We start from the raw sequence: 23,294 nt of genomic DNA on the forward strand, positions 1-23,294 counted from the left end.
GGTCTAGCTCACCCTGGATAGTCTTTATTGTCATCATCATTTGCAAAGCTAGTGGTTCCAGGCTTTGGGTGTGTACTCCCAACTTCTCCTTCCTGGCATGCATACGTACCTTTGCCTTGGTGTCCTGGGTACTTAGGCCCCTCAGCTTGTTTGCCAATTCTAACTTAGTGGCTAGCTTTATAGCCTCATCCAGGCCCTGGGGTTTTCCCAGAGTTGGGCCCTCCCCACTGAAAGCACTGTTGAGAAAATGGTCATGAGCCAGCTTATCCTGTACCTCTGGGCTGTGAGAAGGCCTTTGCAACTAGCTGTCTTAGAGCCAGGCCAAACTCTTGCACCGACTCAGGTGAGGTCCTCTTAAAATTAAGGAAAGTAGCACCGGCCCAGCATCTGGTTCCAAAACATCTCCCAAAGCCCCTATCAGGTGCTTGCAATCCCACTACAGAGCCACAGATAGACCACCCTAGTCTCCCCTGTGAGCAACAGGCTCAGGAATTGTAGCTTAGTGGCCTCACATCATCTATTTAACACAGCTGCCATTCCAAGCTGTTCATGGCAGTCAACTCATTCTTGTTGCTCCCTACTATAGGGTTCTGGATTGAATCTAGGCCTTAAACCAGTAAGTAGGGCACATGTTCGTTCCCACCCCGCAGAAGGGTGCTGCCCCTGTGCAGCGCTCGTCTCCCCTGCTCCGAGCCCACACAACAACAAAAACTACGCATATGCTGCAACAGTCTGCCCCGTGCCTGATGGCCTTTGTCCGCCAATCCCACTCCTACCACCAGCGGTACCGAACCCCTGCAGGATCAGGCACGAGGATCACGGCCAAAACCGCTTCTCTCACTTTTACTCAGGAAGTCTCTAGAATTCGGGTCACGAGCCAGCGGGCCAAAGGGAAGCAACAGCCCCAGGCAGAGACACTCGTGGTATAACAACATACACTCAGAGGGTTAAGTAACAGGTAGCAGTCGGCATCGCCACAATACATACGCTCAGCACCAGTTCCCTTCCCCGGCCTCCGGACGTGCACCCAGGAGCCAGCCCTCAGCCCAGAGTCGCTCTGGGCAGGTCTCCACGCCGGGGGTCACACGCATTCAGCGCCTCGCTCAGCTGTGCAGCCCAGTCCTCCCTCTCCCCCATCGCGCCCCTGCCGCCTGGCACCGAGCCAAACCGGAACCGTCCGGTCACTTCCTCTTCCTGCTTCCAGAGGCCTCTGGGACTTGTAGTCCACAGTCACTGCCGGCAGGACTCCGCAGGGTTGCTCCCCTCCTGTCGCGCGCTCGTGTTGCATGTCCAACTCGTGCGAGGCATGACACTGCACAAGACAGGCATGGCGTTTACAGAGGTACGTCCCCAGCTCTGCGAGGCCGACACAACCATCACAAAACCCGCCGTTTCCTTTGCGGGGCGTGCAGCTGCTGGCGTGTCTGGCTCCGGAGCTCCCTCCGGCCCATCTAAGCTTCTTCTGACAAACGCTGCCATGAAGTCATACTTCAGCGGTTGGGTCATCGCTCTCGCCAAGGAAAAGGTTATGTCACAACCCTTCGGGATTAGGCTGTTACTATTCTAGTCCCGGCACTAAGGCGTTACGAACACGGCTCCCTTCGCAAAGCAGAAACATGGCAACTTTGCAACAGATTCAACCAGGAGAAAGGTCTGGCATCCAACGTATACTGTCCAGGAATCCAGATATTCAAGCAGCATGAGAAACGAGCAACTGGGTCATACGATCCCTGTTTAAATGGGAGTGACTATGTAACCTACATTTTCTCTAACCATTACATTGATTTTTGATTTTTTTCCCCCCAGAAACTCATCCTAAATCTGCCTGTCCTGCCTTATTCTCAATGACCAGCCTTTACGTTCAATACTGACATTCAGCCTGGACTATTCCTGTCCTTTGGCCTTCCAGCCACACCACTGAAGGCCAGAGGGCTCCAGGGGACCCGACTCATTAAACCATTGGACAAATCCTCAATCATCAGGAACAAACCAGCTCCTTCAGCCACGTGTGTCCACAAGACAATCCTAAAGCAAAAAAAAACCCCCCCGCAAAAAAACCCAAACAGATGAAGAGGTCAGAGATCCCCTGGTGCCATGTGCCAGGGGAGAGACAAAAGCCGGGGGCCGAGAGAAGAGCCTTCCCTGCCCCACCCCCAGTACCACAGCCTGATCAGAGATCTCCAAAGGACTCTCCCAGTCTTCAAAAAATAGTAGCTGAAGTTGCCAGTGACCAGTCTGTTTCTTGGAGGATGTGCAGTGGAGCCCTGCAGGGACCAGGAGCCCATCTCGGTACCCAGGCTAGGCTCCAACTGCCTTGAGAGCGGCCCTGCCAGCTCAGAGGAGCCCCTGTGCCAGTGGGAAGTTCATCACCAACCAAGTCCTGCCCCAACGCGGGCGTGGGGTGATTTGGGGGAACCCAACAGCACCCTATGTCCTGCTACCCATGCATACGCTGCAGCAGGTGGAGCCAGGCTGCCCCACGGATGGGTTTCCACCTGCCCCTTAGCAGGTGGGGCAATCCGCCATGGGCGGGAACAACACAGGAGGCAGAACAGTCCCACCCCCCACAGGGAGACACATGGGCGCTGTAACAATATGTATAAATCTCAGAGGCAACACCAGTGGCAGCAGAAAGGAGGAGTCTCTTACAGCACTGCCTCCCAGGCGGGGGTGCCCTTGGGCACGGGGAATTCCCGCAGCCTCCTGGCCTGGGAATGGGAAAACCCTGCCTGGAAGCAGCAAGGCAGGGTCTCCCTTCCCCCCAGGATGCACCCTCCCCTCACATGCACATCTGGGAGCAAAGCCTGCCAGGGGGGAGGAGGAGGGCCCAAGCAGGAGGAGGCCAGGAGTGGGGACCCACAGCCCTGCCAGCAGGCAGGGGAGCACAGGGAAGGGCCAGCAGCCCTCGCTCCCCCTACCCCAGCCCAGTACCTGGCAGCTTCCCTACAGGTTCTGGGATGAGCTCCCCCAAAACCTCGTCCGATTGCAGCAGGCCCCAATGCAAGCAGCTCATTCCGGCCTGGCTGCCATATCAGCCATGTAGTGCATTTTGGGGGAAAGCTAAGCCACAGCAGGAGAGAAAATAACCTCAGCCCACCCAGGAGTGGGGCAGCTCCCTCAGCCAGCAGCTCTGAGGGAGCAGGTCCCCCCCAGGCATTGAGGGATAGTCGCTCAGGGCATGGGGACAGAGGGAGACCGCTTCCTGCCCTCCCAGCTGGTCTCTGCGAAGGCACCAGGGTTTAGGGCAGCCGACTACTTCTCCTTCCCTTCCTGGTCCGTTCCAGTTGTGCCTGGCAAGGCGAGGGGACCTGCACTGCTGCAATCCCTCGGGGGAGCAAAGGGGCTCCATGGAGCCTGCCAGGCTCAGCTCAGTACGAAACACCTCAAGTTGTTGCCACAGCAGCTGTCTCCGCACCGAGACCCTGGCTTGGGTCTGGGCAAGATGATCAGTGACCTCCTGCCAAGGAGACTTGGTGATCATGGTCTCCTTCCAGAGGTTGGGGGTTAGATCACTATAGGTCTTGGAGACCGCAGCAGAGGTGGCATTAGCCAAGCACAGCCCCTGGCTGAGGCATAGCAGTCATGGGGACCAGCCACCCTCAGCAGTTTCTTGGGAACTGGGTCAGATGCACACCTGTACCACGGGGCGCTGGGACGAGTCGCGCGCAAACAGACCCACAACAGCCCGCACCCTGGCAGGGTCTGCTATGGGGCTTTCCAATCTTGTTGCCCCAACAGCCTCGCTGCACTGGTACAATGGATAGCTCAGCCAGGAGGACCGCCCCATGAACAGCAGTGCCAGGCCCACAAGGACTTGGTACCTCGCTGAATGCAGCACTTGAAGCATAAAGTCTGGCGCTGAAAAGTGCTTGTCATGTGGATCTCCTCGGTAACTCAGGTCCCTGCATGGGGTCACACTTTGGCTTGGATGAATAAGCTGGCTGGATGCTAAGAACCAAGGACTAGACACTGATATTGGATTTATGGCCCGTTATCATTTTCCCCAACTCCTGAATCCCTTCCACACAAGGAAGAGGCAAGGATTTCTCAGGGTGATATTGAGACCAACTATGTAGTTACAATAAATTTAGACAAGCTTCCAAATGTAAGACATTCTTCCTCAGGTCTCTGAGTCTTGGAATATAATTAGCAAAAGGAGAGATCAAGGGCTATCCAAGGAGGGAACTGGGGCGAGGGGGTCACTCTCAGCTTCTTGACACTAAGAACCGAGAATTAAACACAGATATTGGATTTATGTCCCATTATCATTTATCTAACTCCTGAATGCTTTCCACACAAGGAAGAGGAGACCGATTCCCCTTGTTGATAGGCCTCAATCTCCCAGGGCTCAGCTTCTTTTCTTTTGCCAGTTGTGCATCTGCTATACCTACGAATCTCTGTCTTGGCCTCTTCCGTATGCTGTGCTGAACGTGTGCTTGGCTTCCTTGAGTCATAGACCGGAGGAAGAATGACTTGCATTCAGAAGCTTGTCTAACTTTATCCCCAACTACATTGTTGGTCTGATAAAAAGATATCATCCTAAGAAATTCTTGCATAACTTCTAGATTTATCGTGCTTACAACCATTTCTACTTTTCTCACTTAAAAAGAGGTTGCTCTGTGGATTGGTGCAGAAACATAGCTGGCTTCTCTGCTTATGCGAAGGAAATATTAATAAAATGCTCATGACCAGCACTGATGTTAAGAGGCCAGGCTGAGTTTCGAGGAGAAATTATAACCCTATCAAGGAAGCAGATATTAATCACCAGGGCAATATAGTATGGCACGAGGCAAGGATTTTTGTGGATATTTTTTATTGGACCAACTACATAGTTGGGATACAGCTAGATAAGCTTTCCCATACAAGGCATTCTTCATCAGGTTGTAGCATCGCACAAGTAATTATTACCAAGTCACTTCCCAGATTACGGGTATAATCTGACTGTACCAGGCTAGGACCCCAGGGGTGGCCCTGATGACCCTTGGTGGTCACCCTGCTCCTGTTATATCCGTGGTCCCTTAAGCATTTTCCCCTTTCTGCTCGTCTGCTGTGCCTTGATGTAACTAAATATTTAGCAAAGGGAGGCCACCCTTGGGATCCCTAAGCAAGATCTCATCCACTCCTGAGCTTAGGTCTCATTTCTTAACACCTTAAGGGCTTCTTACATGGCTCTGATCATCCCTTACACCGCACCCATGCCTTAAAGATGTCACCATCCACTATCAAGCTGAATTTCCATCTTGACTTATACACTGTCCCCTGCAAGCAGCACTGCTTGGACCCTGCACCGTGCTGCACAGGACGGCAGCATGCTGGTGGGCTCTGGGAAGTTGAATTGGGCCCGGGGAACTTGGGCAGCACACGGCACGCTGGCAGCCTGCCCAGCCAGACCTGGAAAGGTGGGGTGGGGTGGGGGCCATGGCCACCGAGGGAAGGACCAGGCCCCCCTGCAGCTCAGGGGCTGCCTGGCCTGGTACCAGGCAGCTCTTCCCCTCCCCCTGCCTGCCACCCCTAGCCTCCCCCACCGCCCCGCCTGACATCCCGCACTGCCCATGGGGCAAGCCAGCCCCTTCTTGGGCAGTCCCAGGCATCCTGGCAACCGCAAGAGCCCGCTGAACGCAGAAGCAGCGAGGAGCCTGATCCTGCTTTCAGCAGAGCATGCCCGCCTGCCCCATGGCCGGAGGTGAGCTGCCACCGAGCTGGGCAGCCTGAGCTGCATGAGGCCAGTCATAGTTTCATAGTTGGTCAGGTTGGAAGGGACTTGAGCAGATCATCAAATCTGACCCCCTGCCATGGCAGGAAAGAGTACTAGGGTCAGTCCTTCCCTCCGTGGTGGCAGCGCCAACTGCCAGGATTGGCCAAGCAGGCTGCCAACAGGCCGTGTGCCGCCCAAGCTCCCAGGGGCACAATCCAGCTTCCCCAGAGCCCACCAGCACACCGCCTCTCCCACAAGCCCACCTGGGCTTCCAGCACCTTGCACACCGTCCCCGCTGCCTTCCCCCATGGCCCACGCACCCAGCTACCTTCCTGCCACCCCACCAGTGAGGCAGGGTCGGCTTATACCAGATCTAAAAAAATCCTAACTTTTTGGTGCGGAAATATGGGGTTGACTTATACACTGTAAAGTATGGTATCTTACTTATTTAATGATGACCCTTCCCCTTTACAAACCTGCACTCAGAAGTGAAGGCAACACATTGCTGGATTGCAGTAAGTTTCATTTCCTGCTCAAGGGACCCATTTTCAATACTCTGTACACACGCAACTGCGGCACTCACTATTAAATGCTGCATACGGTCGCCCCTTTGCCAAGCAGTAGCAGAGTTCATGGCATGGCCTGTTGTTCCCCCATTTGCAGCAGCAATAGATGACAAGGAGTCAAGTATTCTCTAGTGCAGTGGCTGTCAACCTTTTTTCATTTGTGGACCCCTAAAAAAATATGGGACCCCTTTGAATTGTAAGTGTGGGTATTCACACATTTGACAGACCACAGTCATGTTTCACAGACCCCTTAGACATAGTCTGTGGACCCCCGCAACCTCGACTAGCAAGACGCCAGCGTGGCGGACGGCGGGGAAGCCACGAGAGGCCGGATCCTTGCTGCGGCAACGTACCCCCGGCCCCTTTCCTGCCGTCTGCCCCAAGGCATGCGCGCCAAGCAAAACGCTTTTGCTCTAGCAGCCGTGCCAGGGGTGCCTACCCCCGGCCACCAGGAAACACGCCCTGAGGATGGGGTACTGCGATGCCTCCAAGCCACGTGCGGTCGGGGGCTGCACCAAACCCAGATGGCACCAGGGAAGAGAGCAACCGCTGCAAATCCTGTCGCCGCAGCCCTTCCCTTCCGGCAGCGCCCGCTGGGACGGGGCCGCGCCGCCCCGCCTCGCAGCATGCTGGACGCGGAGGGCAGTGCGGAGCACAGGCTTGCCCCGTCCTCGCCCAGAGCTGCCCTCCTCTCCCTAGCCATGCTCCTGGCCGTGGCGGCCCTGCTGCTCCTGGCCCTCTCCGCCTCTCAGCAGAAAGAAGTGGATTTTTATACCTTTAAAGTGGTCAACATCAGGGGCAAGCTAGTTTCCTTGGAGAAATACAGAGGCTCGGTAAGTCCCGCAGGGCGCGCGCCCTGCACTAACCGGCCCGTCTCTGCATGCGGGGCAGGGCGGGGGCTGCACGCCAATAAAACGTTTCCCAACTAACCCGTGTGTGCGCGAGGCTGGTTCTTGTGCAGACGTGGCGCGCGGGGCCCGGCCCGGCCCGGCCCGGCGTGCGGGGCAGGAGCGCTCCGGGGGGGGGAGCCGCCCCTGCCCCTGCCCCTGCCCCTGCCCCACCGGCCAGGGCCGAGCCCGCGGGGTGGGGGCGGGGCGGGCGACGCCGCGTCCCCGGCGCTGCACACGTGGCACCGCGCCCCGTGCGCTGAGCCGGGGGGAGAGCGACCTGCGAACCCGCTTGAGCCGAGTTCACGGCCTGCGGGTGCGGCTCCGGCCTGGCAGCACGCTCCTGCCCTCCCCGGGGAGCACAAGGGTGTGTTCCCCCCACTCAGGAGGTGCATGAGGGATCATTACCACCACCGAGTCGACAGCCCAGTTGCCACCATCTAGGCACACTCACGGGGAGATCACAACAGTGTACCCCCGCCCGCCCGCCCGCCATTTAATAGGTGTAGGATGCATCGTTACCACCATCTAGTCTGCTAGGTAACAGGCCGCACCTTTCACCTCCTGATGGCTGCAGAAGGACAACTCAGGGCTGAGCCAGAGCGAGAGCTGTAGTCTTGATGTCGAGGGAGAGATGGTACTGCGCGGATGCAGGGCGAGCTGTGCGCGTGTCCTACTCGCTCTGGAGCGGGCTGACATGCTCCCCTCGTTGGCACCCGGGTCATCGTTCCACCCTGGCCCGTCGAGGTGGTGAGCCAGCTGCTTGAGACCTGCAGCATCGTGGGCGAAAAGAGTAAAACTGACTAAATAAAATAACCAGGCCCAGCCTCATCTGCTGATTTGGATGAATGTAGCCTAAGCATAAAGTTGATCGAAGCTCTTACCTGCTTACCTTAAAATAGGGCTCCCTAGTGTTGACAGCAGTGCACCCATTTACAGGAGGGAGCGGTAGGGCTAACTGAGACAAAATGCGGTGAGCGGATCAGACACGATTCAAACGCAGGTGTTCAGGCTGCCCCATATGAGGCCATTCAGCTTCAGCTTCACTAATTCAGGCCAGGAGTTCCCTACCAGGTGGAGGGGAGGAAGTGGGGGAATGGTTTGAGAAACTCCCTAAGGGACTTTATCTCCCTGGGGGGTTGTCCCCAGATCTCAGGCTTTTTTCCAGCTCGGTGTTTGCAGTTTTACTGGAGCTGTGCAGTGTCAGGGCCTCTTCACCGTGTGGCTGATCCCATGATCCCTTTAAGGAGGCTCCTTGCCGTACAGAGGTACTGTGGAAAACCTAATAAAACCGTAGGATAGAAGAAATGAAAAAAGATGTGCCTGCTTCCACCTCATCATCAGGCAGTCCCTCAGGGCAGGACTGCCTACTTCTCCCATTTCAAGTGCTTTTATTTAATGAAGACAACCATTTAACTGAATTCCAATCTTCTTTCAAAAAAATTGAACTTGGCACTCATCCTAAGTGAAAACCCCCCAATCAATTTGGTAATAAGACAGCACCCCCCATTTTTTAAACAATAAAAGTTAAGTACAAGAATAAATTGTTAAACAATGTAATTGTAGATAGAGAAAGTTATCCTTGCGGTTAGCAGAAAGCACCACACTTGGAGCAAAGACTACATTAACTGACACATCAACATGTTTTCATGGTTGTATCATCTAATGGGATGAAAAATGTCTTTAGCTAAAGAATGAGAAAGTATGAGTGCAAAAGAGCAAAGTCAATTATTTAAATAAAGGTTTCCAGTTAGCCGATTTAAATCAGCGAGTTAAAAATCAAACCCACTTTGCTGGGTGCTCAAGTGCCCCATCCACACACAGTCTCTTAAAGGTGGATAAGTATTTAATCATTAGACTGTGTTGAATTTACCCCCAGTGGTGGAACTCAGCACCCACTTGCTCCAGAAAGAGGAGTGCTTCCCATGCAAGTTGAAGGAGAAGGAGAGCTCGCATCAAGGATTACAGGTTCAGAAGGCTGCAGGCAGGCACTAGACCCTGGCACATCTCGGGCACGAGTAGGCTTGACTTTCCATCCAGACCAAGACAGCAGTGCACTCACTTACCGGAGGGAGAGGCAGGACTAATTGAGACGAAAGTGCTGTGAGTGGATCAGGCAAGATTCAAATGCCAGGTGTTCCAGTCTGCCCCATGTGAGGGCCGCTCACCTACGCTGAATCCAGGATAACAGCAACGTTGTGTGGTCCATCTACATTAAATATGTTCAGTGTGAGGTGCAGTGATGAGTGCTCAGAAAAAACAAGATACCAAAATGCAGATTAGAATAGTTTAATCTTAAAGTAACTGAAGAAAGCTCATGTTTTGTATTAAAAGTGGTGTCAGTCTCTGTGCTCCCTGTTCTCAGAAGCAGCAGCAGCAGCAAGGACGTGTTTCGAAGGGTTATATATAGCATGTGTGTGGAAGTTACCACTTCCAGGATCTCATCCCCACGTTTCCACTGCTCCAGTCTGTGCTGTACTTTAGCCTCAGTTTACATATTGAGGCCTAACTACATTAATTTAGTTTTATGAGAGGTAGATATGCCATGCTGAGCCCTAGTGAAGTAATGTCAATAAAGCCCTTTAGAAAAGGCGTTATGCAAAAATGCCTCTATACTTATAGAAGGCACTTTACATGAATTAGAGCTCTCAGCTATTGGACAATTCAATGTTATATGTATGCATTCGAGGCAAGGTTAATGCAGATCTACAACGTATTATAGCGTTCTGCATTATGATGATTTTGCAAACCAGGGTAAAATGGCATCCCTAGACAGGTGATCAGCTGGACTGAACCCCAGACTTACAGGTTTAAAAACAGAAAACTCCACTACTGCCTGAGCTACAAGTTCAACTTGTTAGTCTGAGTGAATTCATACCCCTCCACTAGTGAATTAATACTCCTCTCAGGCACCTTTTCACCAGGGAGCCATATAATATATGCATGATGTACACCAGTGTTTAATATGTTTGCAATATTGAGTGGTGAGTTCATTATTAAAATGCTTGGATTTTCTATGAAAAGAGGAAAGAAAGCCTAGTATCAACGCAGAGGCTAATGCATGGCTCAGCAGGAGGAAAACAATTTTGAAAAAAAAGTCAAGGGTGAACTATAGGCATTGTACGCTAGGTGGCAAACTTGACTGGCATTCATCCTACCACAAGCAGACAGGAAAGGAGGAAATCTAACGGAAGAGTGGGTTTAATTAAAACAGTTAAAAGCTTTAAAATGTCTTAAGTGCAACATCTTATTGAGACAACAAATGTGAATGGCTTATTTGTAAACAGCTTTAAAACATCTCAAGTCCACTAGTCTCATCATATGTAATGCAGGATAGACGCACTTAAAAATGAGTTTTGTGCCTTTTGGCCTTTTATACTACATAAAGAAAGCCTGGAAGTACTAAAGCACGGCGCCATAGCAATGTCACTGCACAGCAACATGTAGACGTGCCCCGTATGCAACTAAAGAGGGTTAAATCATCTTCACCCTTAAAGACTTGCTCTTTTTTCCTAAAAAAAAAAAAAAAAAAAAGCAAGTACAGCCCAGCCTAGACCAACAACCGAAACATATACACAGGTAAGCGGCAGGGGCCAGACCAAAGCTGAAAGTAGGGGGCTAGTACACACATCCTCAGGAGGCCTCAAATGCCTCTACACAAATGCTCGTAGTTTGGGAAACAAGCAGGAGGAACTCACCCTCCTGCTGGCTGACACCAATCCAGACATAGTGGGGATCACTGAAACGTAGTGGGACTCAACGCATGACTGTGTGGTGAATGAATGTCAAGGGCTATAGGCTGTACAGGAGGGACAGGATAGGAAGGAAAGGTGGGGGCATGGCACTCTACATTAAGGAGGAATACACATCCTCATCAATTAGCAAAGAATCAGAGGAGGGGCACTCTAAAGTCCTCTGTGTTAGGATGCAAGGCAGTCGAGGGGAAAGACAACATTGGGGGTCTACTACAGACCCCCCAACCAGGGGGAAGAGCTCGACCAGGAATTCTTAGGTCAGCTCACAGGGGTAGTGAAGGCTGAGGATGTGGTAGCCATGGGGGACCTGAACTTCCCGGACATCTGCTGGGAAGAGCAGTCAGCCAGGTCTGACCGCTCACAGAGGTTCTTGGCCAGAGTGCAGGACCTCCATCCAACCCAGGAGGTGCACAGCCCCACCAGGGGAGACGCCTTGTTGGACCTGGTGCTGGCCACGGGAGACGACCTGGCACGGGGGCTGCGGGTGCTCGACCACCTGGGTGACAGCGATCGTCGTCTGCTGGGATTCACCATCCAGCGCAGGGTGCCGAAGGCCTGCAGCAAGGCAGCAGCCCTAGATTTCAGGAGGGCGGACTTCAATGAGCTAAGGAGAATAGTCCAGGAAGCACTGAGGTCCCAGAGGGGAGGGGAACCAGGTGTCCAAGGAGGGTGGTCGCTCCTTAAGGAGATGATCCTCCAAGCCCAAAGGGAGGTAATACCAACATGGATCAAAGGAAGCAGGAGGGCGCACAAGCCCCCATGGGTCACCAAAAGCATCCGAGAATGTTTCCTTGCTAAAAGGGAGGCGTACACCCGATGGAAGGGAGGGGCCATCACCAGGGAGGATTACACTGCGGTTGCTTGGGGATGCAGGGGGGCAGTCAGGAAGGCCAAGGCAGAGATGGGACTGGGACTGGCTTCCCGGATCAAGGACAACAAGAAGTCCTTTTTTAAATGCATAGGAGGCAAAAAGAAGGTTCCGGGTAATGTGGGGCCCCTGCAGGACACATTGGGAAATTCAGTCATCACACCAGATGACAAAGCCAACATATTTAACGATTTCTTTGCCTCCATTTTCCTAAGCAGGGACCGGAACAGCCACCCCCCCCCCCCCGCTGGGCCCCCTCAGCCCCAGGGGAGGCGCACCTGGGCCAAGGGTTAGTGAGGAACTAGCTGGGGAACTTCTGGAGGGGCTGGATGTATTCAAGTCAGCCGGTCCAGACGATCTCCACCCCCGAGCGCTGAGGGAATTGGCTGCGGTCATTGCGGGACCCCTGGCACAGCTTTAGGAGCACTCGTGGTGCTCTGGTGTGGTGCCAGAGGACTGGAAGAGGGCCAACATGGTTCCCATCTTCAAAAAGGGGAGGAAGGAGGACCTGGGAAACTATAGGCCAGTTAGTCTTACCTCGATCCTGGGCAAGCTTTTTGAGAGAATGATTCTGGCACACATCCACGAGGGGCCAGCAGGGGAGATTATGCTCAGGAGCAGCCAACACGGGTTTATTAGCGGCAGGTCCTGTCAGACCAACCTGGTGGCCTTCTACGACCAGGTCACCAAATCCTTAGATGCAGGGGTCACAGTGGACGTAGTCTTTCTGGACTTTCGGAAGGCCTTCGACAGTGTCTCTCCCCCCGTTCTCATTAAGAAACTGGGGGGCTGTGGCGTCGACACCTGCACAGTCAGATGTGTCGCCACCTGGCTGTTGGGCCGCACCCAGAGGGTGGTAGTGGACGGGTCATTTTCGGCCTGGAGGGATGTGGGCAGTGGGGTCCCCCAAGGCTCGGTCTTCGGGCCCGCACTGTTCAACATCTTCACCAGCGACTTGGACGAGGGGGTAAAAAGCACCTGTTCAAATTTGCTGATGACACTAAGATGTGGGGGGATGTGAGCACGCTAGAAGGAAGGAATAGGCTGCAATCAGACCTAGACAGGTTATGGGGTGGGCGGATGAGAACAGGATGGGATTCAACACCGACAAGTGCAAGGTGCTGCACCTGGGGAGGAAGAACTGCACCATACCTACAGGCTGGGGAACTCCCTTCTTGTCAGTGCAGAGGCAGAAAAGGATCTGGGAGTCATCACTGATGCCAAGATGAACATGGGCCGGCAGTGTGGGGACGCGGTCAGGAAGGCCAACCCCACCTTGTCCTGCACCCACAGATGCATCTCGAGCAGGTCCAAGGAGGTGATCCTCCCCCTCTATGCGGCACTGGTCAGGCTGCAGTTGGAGTACTGCGTCCAGTTCTGGGCGCCGCACTTCAGGAGGGATGTGGATAGCATGGAGAGGGTCCAGAGGAAGCCACTCGCATGATCAGGGGACAGCAGGGCAGGCCCTACGAGGACAGGCTGCGGGACCTGAACCTGTTCAGGCTCCAAAAGAGAAGGCTGAGGGGGGATCTTGTGGCCTGTTATAAACTAGTCAGGGGGGATCAGCAGGCATTGGGGAAGTCACTGTTTCCCCGAGCACTGCCAGGAGTGACCAGGAATAACGGTCACAAGCTGGCAGAGGGCAGATTCAGGCTAGACATCAGGAGGCACGACTTCACAGTCAGGGCAGCTAGGATCTGGAACCAACTTCCAAGGGAAGTGGTGCTGGCTCCTACCCCGGAGGTTTTTAAGAGGAGGCTAGATGTACACCTTGCTGGGGTCGTCTGACCCAAGTACTCTTTCCTGCCATGGCAGGGGGTCGGACTAGATGATCTGCTCAGGTCCCTTCTGACCCTTGAAACTATGAAACGATAAAACTAAGTAAAGCTACACAAAAGCCTTAAAGCTAAGAGCCATAATGTGCATGGGCTCCACCCCACCACACTCTATTAGGTGGAATTAGGACTACCCATCTTGGACCCTAGACCTTAAAGTACTAGCTACTAATGTTACTGCAGTCCAGGGATGCTGCAAAGTTCTGGATGCTTGTGATACCTGGTGTGCTGGCAACTGTGAATGTCCAGAAAGCCAAGACAGTTACCCTATTATACATTTTGTAATTGATATTTTCCCCTTAGATAACCCAAGTTCTGATGCAATTTGTGGACTTTCAGCCCATCATAATTTCCTTCATGAATTTCACAGATTATATTTTATCTAATATTATAGGAATGAAAAAATGCGATGTGAGTGCATTTTAGCACTTAGGAAAAGTGCTTTGTTGACAGCCCTGAACCCCTTTGCTCATTCCCACAACAAGCTGGGACAGCAAGAAGAGCAGTAATGCATGCTTCTCTCAGATCCACCCACCCCATATCTGTTTTCCCTCCACATTGGGAATAAGGATGACATTTCTTTTGCACTCCACAACATCTCTGCTGAGGCTGCCAGCAGTGATGGCATTGTAGACATCCATTTGTTCAGAATGGGACTGAGACAGCCAACTCATTTTTGATAGTCACCATGTAGGTTTCTCCCAGTATTGGCACCATTTGGACTGTCAACCTGGTGACACCTAGATCTGTATTCCATTACAAGTACCCCAAGCCATCCAATTCCAAGCATCTGGCCTATACAAGTGCTCCAACCTTCTTGTTTAACCTTTTTAACAAAAAAGAAAAGTAACCAACCAGCAGGACAAGCCAATATGGAAAAAAAAATCCTGTAGAAGTAACAAAGCACATTTATTTTCTAGTTAACACTCCAGATATCAAGCCATGAGGAATTGCTCTATAGCAGTAGCCACCAACTGGTAGATCGTGATCAGCTGGTTGACCATGGAGCCTCTAACAGTTGATCTCAGTCTCAGCCCCACATCTTGTTTTTCTTCCAAGCTGAAGTTAGGCATAAAACATGAGGGCACAAAGTGGCCAATGCAGCTGGCAGCCAGACTCCATTTCCCAGCAGCCCCTGCCCTTATGGCTTGGGCCAGTCTCCATGGAGACCCCAGCCACAGCCTGAGTGGTGCTGGTATACCAGGGCAGGGGGCTGCTCTAGAGCCGCTGGGAACTTGAGACATGGCAGCTTGCTCCGGAGCCATGGCAGAGCCACGATCTGTAGCCTGCACACTCTGGGCGGGGGATCGTGGTTCTGCCCCTGCTGCAGACCAGGCTGTCACCACTGCAAGGAGCCATGGCAGAGCCACGATCCCTTGCCTGGAGCATGCAAGCTACAGGTTGCGGCTCTGCCCTGGCCCTGGAGCAAGCTGCCCCCATCCCAAGTTCTCAGTGACTCCAGAGCAGCCCCCTGTCCTTCTCTGCCCTGTGAACTGCCAGTGTGGCTGGGGCTGGTCTCCATGACAACCCCTGCCTAAGCTTTCCCTTGCAGGTGAAGCTGGGGTCTCCATGGAGACCAGCCCAAGCCATGCAGGCAGGGGCAGCTGGGAACCCAAACTTCAAGGCTAGGGACAGACATGCAAAAAGCCTGAGCCTGAATTGATTCAATCTTTACAGGTCAGTCTAACCCATTTAGGTTAAATCAGTTTGTAAGTGTAAAGACATCCCAGACATGCAGGCACATGCCTGCAGTGGCTCAGACTAGAAGCCAGGAGGTGCTAGAGCAACCAGTGCTGGGTGGAGGCGGGGTGTGGCCAGGCCCTGGCAGGATGCTCTGATTAGGAAAGGGCTTCCCCATCCTGACCAGCCCAGCAGGGATTTGATAGCACAGTGCTTATTAGGGCTGTGCGAAACGGTACCATTCCATATTGACTTGTGTTTCAGCCGATCACTGTTTCGACGTTTTGCCCATAGGCTACAATGGGGAAGCTCAAAACAGCCTGTAACTGTCATTTCTGGCCTGCTTTGGATGAATCCTGCAAGAACAGTAGCCCTTCTGAGGGCATGAAACCTGCCACATTTTAAGGAGATAGGTGCAGGGTTTTCAGGGAAACTGCACCTCAGAGTCTTGAAAGCAAAAAACTCATGTCACGTGTATGTGTTAAGCCACAGTAGGGTCAAAACTGCAGGGGTGGTGGCCCCTGCTGAAGCAAAGAAGCCTGCCAAGTTTCAAAGAGATTGGTGCAGGGGGTTGGGGGAAACTGCACCTCAAGCTGAGGACAAGCAAAACTCACGACATGGGTGACACTGTGTTAAGGCGCAGCGGGGTGAAAGCTGCAGGCCTGCTAGCCCCTGCTGCGGCCACGAAGCCTGCCAGCTGTCGAGGAGATGGGTGCAGGGGGAGTCTGGGTTCTGGGGCCCTGCACCTCTAGCTGTGGACAGGCAAAACTCGTGACATGGGTGGGTGATACTGTGTGTGTGTCAAGGCCCATTGGCCTCCCCATACCTCCAGCCACAACTTGGTCGTCCACTGTTTAAACACAATGAAAATATATGAACATCTGCTCCCAAATAAAAAGAGCTCCCCACCCGGAGTTAACACCCAGCCATGGCAATGATCCAACACAGACTCAGTCATTTATCTGCTGCCCAGTGGCGCAGGGGTCTCCTTCCAGCTCTCCTGTGGTCTGCAGTCCTTCTTCCTTAAGCAGGCTGGCCTTTCTCCTCCCTGTAGCATGGCTTCCAGCAGTCTGAAAGGCCAGACTGCCCTGCCCGCTTCATGTCTTGGGCTTATATATCCCTCTCCGGGTCACCTGACACACTACTTCCACCCCAGGCTTATTAGTTACTGGCCACACCTTGGGCAGATGGCCATTTTATTCAGGGGCCCTCTGGCATTATTGGTTTGTCCAGGAGGCTGGAGCCAGCCAGCTGGTCCTTGGCTCCCTCTCTCCTTCAGTAATGGGGTAGGGGTCCCATTCGAGTGGGTAATAATAATCCTGACCTCTCTCACAGAGATTATATGAGACTGACATATTAATTCGTATGATACTTCTGAGCTCCTTGATTGAAAGATACATACCAATCATCAGGGGGCTGGACCCGATGATCTCGTGAGGACCCTTCCAGCCCTAACATCTATGAAATCTATACAAATAGCTATTGTTACAGCTGTAGTAATCAGTAACATAACTAGGCTGGGGTGACTGGGGCAGCAGCCCTGGGAGCCAACTTGGTGGAGGCAGAAAAATAATAGCTGCTCTTGCAGCCGCACAATCATGCCAGCAACACAGCAGCAGCCAGAAGTCACCCCTGCCCCCATGCATCCTGTGCCTTAGGTGCCCAGTTGCCTTGTTATGCCTCTGCTAGTAATGCAGGTTTTAGTAGATGCTTCGATTGACTTAGATCAATAGATCTGTCTGCAGTTTAAGAATGAAGTGTCAACGTCTATGCTGATATATATTATACAGCCACTATGACTGCAGGTGTAAGCAAGGCAGGGTTCTGGTTCCAATCCTACCTCTTTTCTACAGCAGACTTGTGTTAAATTGCACTGACATTCTTAACTTGTGAGTTCAATTAATTAATGTTTGTACAGTGCTTTGAAAAGTAGAGCCCTGTGCAAATAAAATGGGGCTCTGTGTGAATGTAGAATATTATTGTTAATGATAAACTCATAGAGTAATGGAAGAGCTGTCAAAATCAGTTTTAATCCTCTCTGAAGAAAACATTAGAGGCAACTCAGACTGCAATGCAATCATAAGAATACCTTAAAATTGCCTGGCTATTTTGTGAGGATTAAACTTAAAAAAAAAATACATACAATTACAATAACAGGAAAGCCTCGCTGTTCGCAGGTTCAGCATTCACGGTTTCAAACATTCGCAAATGCTGAACCTGCATCTTAAATACACTTAAAGGAGCTCCTTGGGAGTTCCATGCTTGCCGCCGCCGGGCTCCTGTTGCTGCCAGCGCAGCTGTGTCCCCTCCCAGCTGCAAGGGGCACTGGCATTGCAGATGGCATTCATGAACGTAGTGCCTTATTCGCAGACTTCGCCATTCATGGGGGATATGAGAATGTATCCCCTGCGAATGGCGAGGGTCTCCTGTAGTGAGAATTTCTTACCTACACAATTTGGAGTTTAGGGCCATTTGGGGAAATCATTACTAATTGAATCACAGCAGCAACCAAAACAGCCCAAGTCCAAGATCACGTACAGAAGATTAGGGAGAGAAAATACAGAGAACTTCTGCTCTCAGCAACACCAGCAACATTAGTGGGATCATACTGGCTTGACCAAGGGTAGCCCAGGTCAGTGTAAACCTATGTGACTCTACTTCAGTAGAGCTGTACCTGCTTCCACCAACATTCAAGTGGCCCAGCTTTGAATGTGACCTTCTTTTCAATGTAGCCAGTAGCAAAATCCTGATGTTACAAATGGGAGCAAGATAAAATGTTGTCAATTTATTTGCCTCCTGATAAAGGCAGGGGTGCTGGTTCTTGGCCTACAGAATGAATATTGTAGCACTGCAGTTGACTGTAGAATAAAATAGGTCTTAGTTCCTGTATGACAGACACTGAAGTCAGAAAAACTCCAGATGGAAATGAGACATGTATTTTTAATAAACACTGAAAACGATGAGCTGCTGGAAGAGGTTCCCAAGGGCTACAGTAATTCCTCCACCACTTGGAGTCTTTTAATTGAGCCTGGATGCCTGTGTGAAGATTCGGATCTAGCTCACCCACAAGGTAATGGGCTCATTCCAGGAACGAATGAAGTCTTAGGGTAAGGGTACATGTCAGACTATAAGAAAGGCACTAAAGAGCATCTACATGTTAAACCTCATTTACTTGTGGTAAGTGCCCTCTAAGCATCCCAAAGTTATGCCATTTCAGGTGAGGGTTAACTCTGGGTCATGCTACTCAGCTTGTTTTAGGGTAACTTTAGTTTGATCCACATAGCTAAAATGAGCAATTTGCAGTCCTCCAGCATCCCAGAATGTACCATTCCCAACACCAACCACCCAGAACAGGAACAGAGGTGAGGAGCTCTGGTTTCTAGCCACCCCCTGCTCACCAGCCCTCTAGTGGCAAGTCAGAGCTGTGCAGGTAAGAAACAATATTCACCCTTAACATGCAACCACCTACAGTTAAACTTCAAGGTTTAACACTGCTTAACAGTCCACAGATTTGCTATGGTCTAAGTAAAATGTGTAACTTCCCCCTTATACCATGTTATATAGGTCAGACTGAATTATCCTAATGATCTCCTCTAGCCTTAAGGTCTGTGAATCTACATTGATAAGTGGATTGTCTAGTTTAGTGCCAATGCTATGAGACAGAAGAAACCACTCTTCTGAGGATCATTTTAATAAGCTATTTGTTAGGAGGTGTTGTCAAATTAACAGGCACAGCATGTTTTTAACTTGTTTTGCTTCAGGTGTCCCTGGTGGTCAATGTTGCGAGTGAATGTGGCTATACAGACAGCCACTACAAAGCTCTTCAACAGCTGCAGAGAGACCTCGGCCCGTATCATTTCAACGTGCTGGCATTCCCATGTAATCAGTTTGGGCAGCAGGAACCAGACAGCAACAAAGAAATTGAGAACTTTGCCAGAAAGACTTATGGAGCCACCTTCCCTTTGTTCAGCAAAACTGCGGTCAGTGGTGCTGGTGCCAATGCTGTCTTCAAATACCTAATCGGTGAGTGTTAACTGCAGCAGCCTTATCTAAGACATGAGTCCCTGGTGCTGACTGGCTTTGAGCTGACACACAGCATCCAGAAGTTTCAAGTTTAGGATACCAAACCAAATCGTTAGGGGTATTTTACTAAATGCCTACATGAAATACTTGTAGGTGATGTGTTCTCAAATTCTGATGCTGATGTGCAGGTCCTAGTGCCACTTAAAAGCCTAAGGGAATAACTAACTCAGCATAATCCAACTCCACCCATCTCAAGTCCCTGGAAAAATCTTAATGCATCTGTTAGTATTTTCACTCATCCTAGCCTCATGTCTTAAAAAGTGGTGAGCAGCCACCCATATTTTGCATTAAGAATTTTTCAGCAGCTGGAGCAGGGTGGAATACAATCATAACTCTGTGCCCAGGGGGTGGAACATGGTCTGGTCCAGAACGTCTAGAAATATGCTTCCTCCTGCACATAACATCCTGTATACTTCCTCTGTACCTGGTCACAGTCACTGGGTGTATCTACATGAGACATTTACTGCACAGTAGACTAGCTATGCAGTCAATGTCATGTGTCTACATGTGCACCCCTATTAGTCTGAAGTAAACTAAACTTGTATTTAATACTTGTATTTACAAGTACTCTTTTGGTGAGGAGTAAAAAACTCCGCAGCAGCTCACATGTAGATGCTGCCCTGGCTGGCTGGGTCAGAGCAGTGCTTCAGTGCAGGCGCTTGTGCAGATCACACCCAACTTGAATAAACTGGAACAATAAGCTCCAGAGTTGATTAAAGTGCAATTAAATATGCATGTGTAGATGCACCCACTACCATGGAAATTACTGCCTGCTTTTCCTTTCTCCACTTTGCAGTCATTCCTCCAAAACATCCTGGCCATGACAAAACAGAGCCTGTAAAGAGTTAAGACTGATGAGATGCATCAGCAGGGCTGCAGGTTGAGAGGAGGGAAATTATCCACAATACCTACCCCACACAATATCCTACCCCAAGCACAAAGCAGTACAAGCACCTGCTTGGAAAAATCCCTTCCACATTCCTCACCAGGAGTTTGGAGTAACTGTAGTGCAGAACCCATCCCATGATTTGCAGTGAGAATCTGTGGGGACAGAGCCAAGAAGCTGTGGGAGTTTGGGTTGTTTTCCAGCAGTCAGCTAGCAAAATGTTCCATAAAGCAGGCTGCTCTTTATCTAAGAACTGGTTTCTCATACCTTGAGCGAAAGCCCCAAACACCATTCAAGTACTGAACTGAAATTAAAGTCTTCAGCAACTAGGCAGAAAACAGTTTTGGGGAGGTGAAACAAATCTAATCCCTGCCACTGTTGCATGTTAGCACACTGAACTGCCTCCTCCCCCCAGCACCACCGCTTTGTCTCCACTCACCCCTGGACTCACAGTAATGTTGCTCTCCCCGCTATGTGATTGCTAAAGGCAATCCTCAGTGGCCAGAGCTCACATTCCTGCCAGGGAAGTTTCTTCCAAGCTCATCCTCATGCTTTTTTATTTCTGGTTGGCTGCCACAGACTTGTTACACGCAAACTGCAAATCCTATTGCTCTCCCCTTGGTCCGCGGAAAAGAAAATCTGCTGTTGCAAGCAATATATTTACTGCAGTAAGCTACCATGAAAGTCACTAGCACGAGTGTGCTTAGTGCTCAGTGGTACTTGGCAACCTGATTTCAGGTGTTTTTCCCATCATAAGACCAGTGGTCACAGATGGAAAGCTGCTTGATTAGCTCTGGATTCCTATCTTATTGCCTATTGAGAGACATGAAGCTTTAGTCTGATTAAAAATGTCATTACTGTACATCTTCATTTCATATCCTACAATCCCGGAGATGGGGAGGGTTGGGGAAATGATTAGACATCAGACCCTAGGAAGGATACTGCAGTACTTGAAAGTTTGTCTATGTCTGTCCCAGAGAGAGGTAGTTTGCCATGTTAGTCTGAAGTCAGGCAGAAGGCAGAGCAGAGTTTCACCGCACAGACTAGCTGAGCCAGAGATGCCCAGCATAAGCTTTTGTAAGCAGCAGGCTTACTTCATTAGATCCTGCCTACCCCATCAGATACGTCTATCCCAGCCATCCTGTCGGTCCAATAAAAGATATCAGCCACAAGAATCTCCCTGCCTCTGTCAAACATTAGGACATACAAAGAAAAGCCACCAATGATGAGGATTACAAGAAAATGCCCCCTGAGTTGGGCTATGTCATTATTTCCTACTGCAGCATCTGGTACTGGCCACTATCAGGGCATCATGCAGGATACATGGACCTTTGGTTAATTCTGCTACAGATATTCCTATGCTCCTAGGCTCAATCTGCCTGCCAGTGCATTTTTTAGTGTTTTGCCCATGCCAAGTGACTGAGCTTCCATTAGTTTTCCTGGGACTATTCCCAGCCTAGTATCTCTGTGTCAGAAAACCCATTCCTGACATTCAAAGTAAATTATCCTTTATTCTTTGTACCACCTTTCTCTGAGAAGCCAGTCATCCCACTGTGATAGTCATTTCAAGAACAGGCTCATGTGGTTTTTATTTCTTTACTGTATTTTATTTTCACATACAGAATCCACAGGAGAGGAACCAACCTGGAACTTCTGGAAGTACTTGGTGAATCCTAAGGGGAAAGTGGTGAAGGCCTGGGACTCTACTGTTTCTATTGATGAGATAAAGCCTTACATCAATGAGCTTGTAAGGAAAATCATCCTGAAGAAGAAAAATGAACTGTGACTTTCAAAAGTCCTATCATGTCTATCACATCTTCATTGAGGATTAGGGCTGTTATTCCAACATTCATTCCAAAAAAGAGAAGGGAATCATGGCTTTTAAAGTATAAACTAAATTGAATTTGTGCCTTCTTGGAAAGAAAATCAGGAAACATTTATTTGTGTCCTTACTCAAATTACTGATTGTTGATGACATTATAAGCAGCCATTTAGGATCTCTCTAAGCAGAAAGACTCAATACAACTTGAATTTCCTTAGAGAGATTTTATCAGCAACTACAATTCACCTTCCGTGACTTTGACCATGAATTTCATTTAAAAAACTAACTCAGAGTAGAAGAGACCACTTAATGTAGTGGCAACATGGTTATAAGGGATGGCCAAAATGGATTTCCTTGAACCCCAGGCACACTTACCTGGATGTGTTTCTCCCTAGTGAGCTAGTACAGACCTCACTTTCTCTACCTGTTGCTTTGGTGGCAGTCTCCTTGAAGGGAAAGAGGTGCCAAGACTAAATTTCCTTCAAGGAGACTGCATGACCTGTGAGAGTCATCTTTAAAATTCTTTGGGTGCATCTCCACATGCATTAATGTGATTTAGTTAATGCACAATAAATCTAGTACCTCTGGGTTTCTATACACATGCAGGGAGGCTGCTCCGATGTGCTGGAATTCCAGCACATGGGAGCAGGATCCATTAATTGAGTCTGCTGGAACGTGGAAATTACCATGCTCCAGCAGACTCCAATGTCACATGTATCAGTGTCCCCACACTGAACAATGGTGGCCAGGCACTTTAAAATAAAATTTAATGAGCTTTAGTTCAAAGCACCCCACCACCATTTTTCAGCGCAGAGATGCTGATACACACAACACGCCTGTTGCTTATTAAAGCAACCCCTCTCACCCACCTCCTGGAGCATGTCTATAAACACTCTCCATTGTGAGGTACTAGGAAAATACACATTAGCCCATCTTAATGCACATTAACTAAAGAGCACAGTTTTTCAGTGACACTTCAATGCACATTAAAATAGGCTAATGCGCATTAAAATGCATGTGTAGATGTGCCCTTTGTTTCTAAAAAGCTTACCAGTGTCTAGGCCACAAACTTACTGTATTTGGAAGCGAGTCCTCCATCATGCTGGAGTGCTCCCATGAACTAGAAGCAGAGGAGCTGTGTACTCACGTCACTGAGGACAGGCTAAACAGCATGGGAGCAGGCTAATTCCACAGCCCTGCCTGGATGTACCTATCCT

At 50.4% G+C, this 23,294-nt stretch overlaps 2 protein-coding genes and 1 long non-coding RNA gene across 18 annotated transcripts in view; 1 reads left to right on the forward strand and 2 right to left on the reverse strand.

Moving 5' to 3' along the window:
• TUT4 (terminal uridylyl transferase 4) overlaps positions 1 to 7,317 on the reverse strand; it is an 85,970-nt gene extending 78,653 nt beyond the window's left edge. For 2 of the 8 annotated variants that reach the window (XM_090047622.1, XM_090047616.1), the window contains exon 1: positions 988 to 1,128. The gene's annotated coding sequence lies outside the window, so the exon portion shown is untranslated. Of the gene's footprint in view, positions 1 to 987; positions 1,148 to 7,191 lie in introns of those variants that run through there. The other 6 variants (XM_090047632.1, XM_090047624.1, XM_090047627.1 and 3 more) reach the window with 6 other exon arrangements.
• Positions 5,522 to 22,728, forward strand: GPX7 (glutathione peroxidase 7). The gene is made up of 3 exons (XM_090047634.1): positions 5,522 to 7,094; positions 19,048 to 19,309; positions 21,878 to 22,728. The coding sequence occupies exons 1-3, from the start codon at positions 6,648 to 6,650 to the stop codon at positions 22,039 to 22,041; spliced, it is 873 nt and encodes a 290-aa protein (XP_089903760.1). The 5' UTR covers positions 5,522 to 6,647; the 3' UTR covers positions 22,042 to 22,728.
• The window catches only part of LOC149863447 (uncharacterized), a 51,178-nt gene continuing 35,231 nt past the window's right edge, over positions 7,348 to 23,294 (reverse strand). For all 9 annotated transcript variants that reach the window (XR_016442365.1, XR_016442373.1, XR_016442372.1 and 6 more), the window contains 3 exons: positions 9,215 to 9,357; positions 8,041 to 8,430; positions 7,348 to 7,918 (listed from right to left, as the gene is read on the reverse strand). This is a non-coding gene — a long non-coding RNA (uncharacterized LOC149863447). The remainder of the gene's footprint in view (positions 7,919 to 8,040; positions 8,431 to 9,214; positions 9,358 to 23,294) is intronic.

Source organism: Crocodylus siamensis, chromosome 5, assembly GCF_052110815.1.
Source record: "Crocodylus siamensis isolate JL-2025a chromosome 5, ASM5211081v1, whole genome shotgun sequence".
In the NCBI taxonomy this organism is placed as follows: domain Eukaryota; kingdom Metazoa; phylum Chordata; order Crocodylia; family Crocodylidae; genus Crocodylus; species Crocodylus siamensis.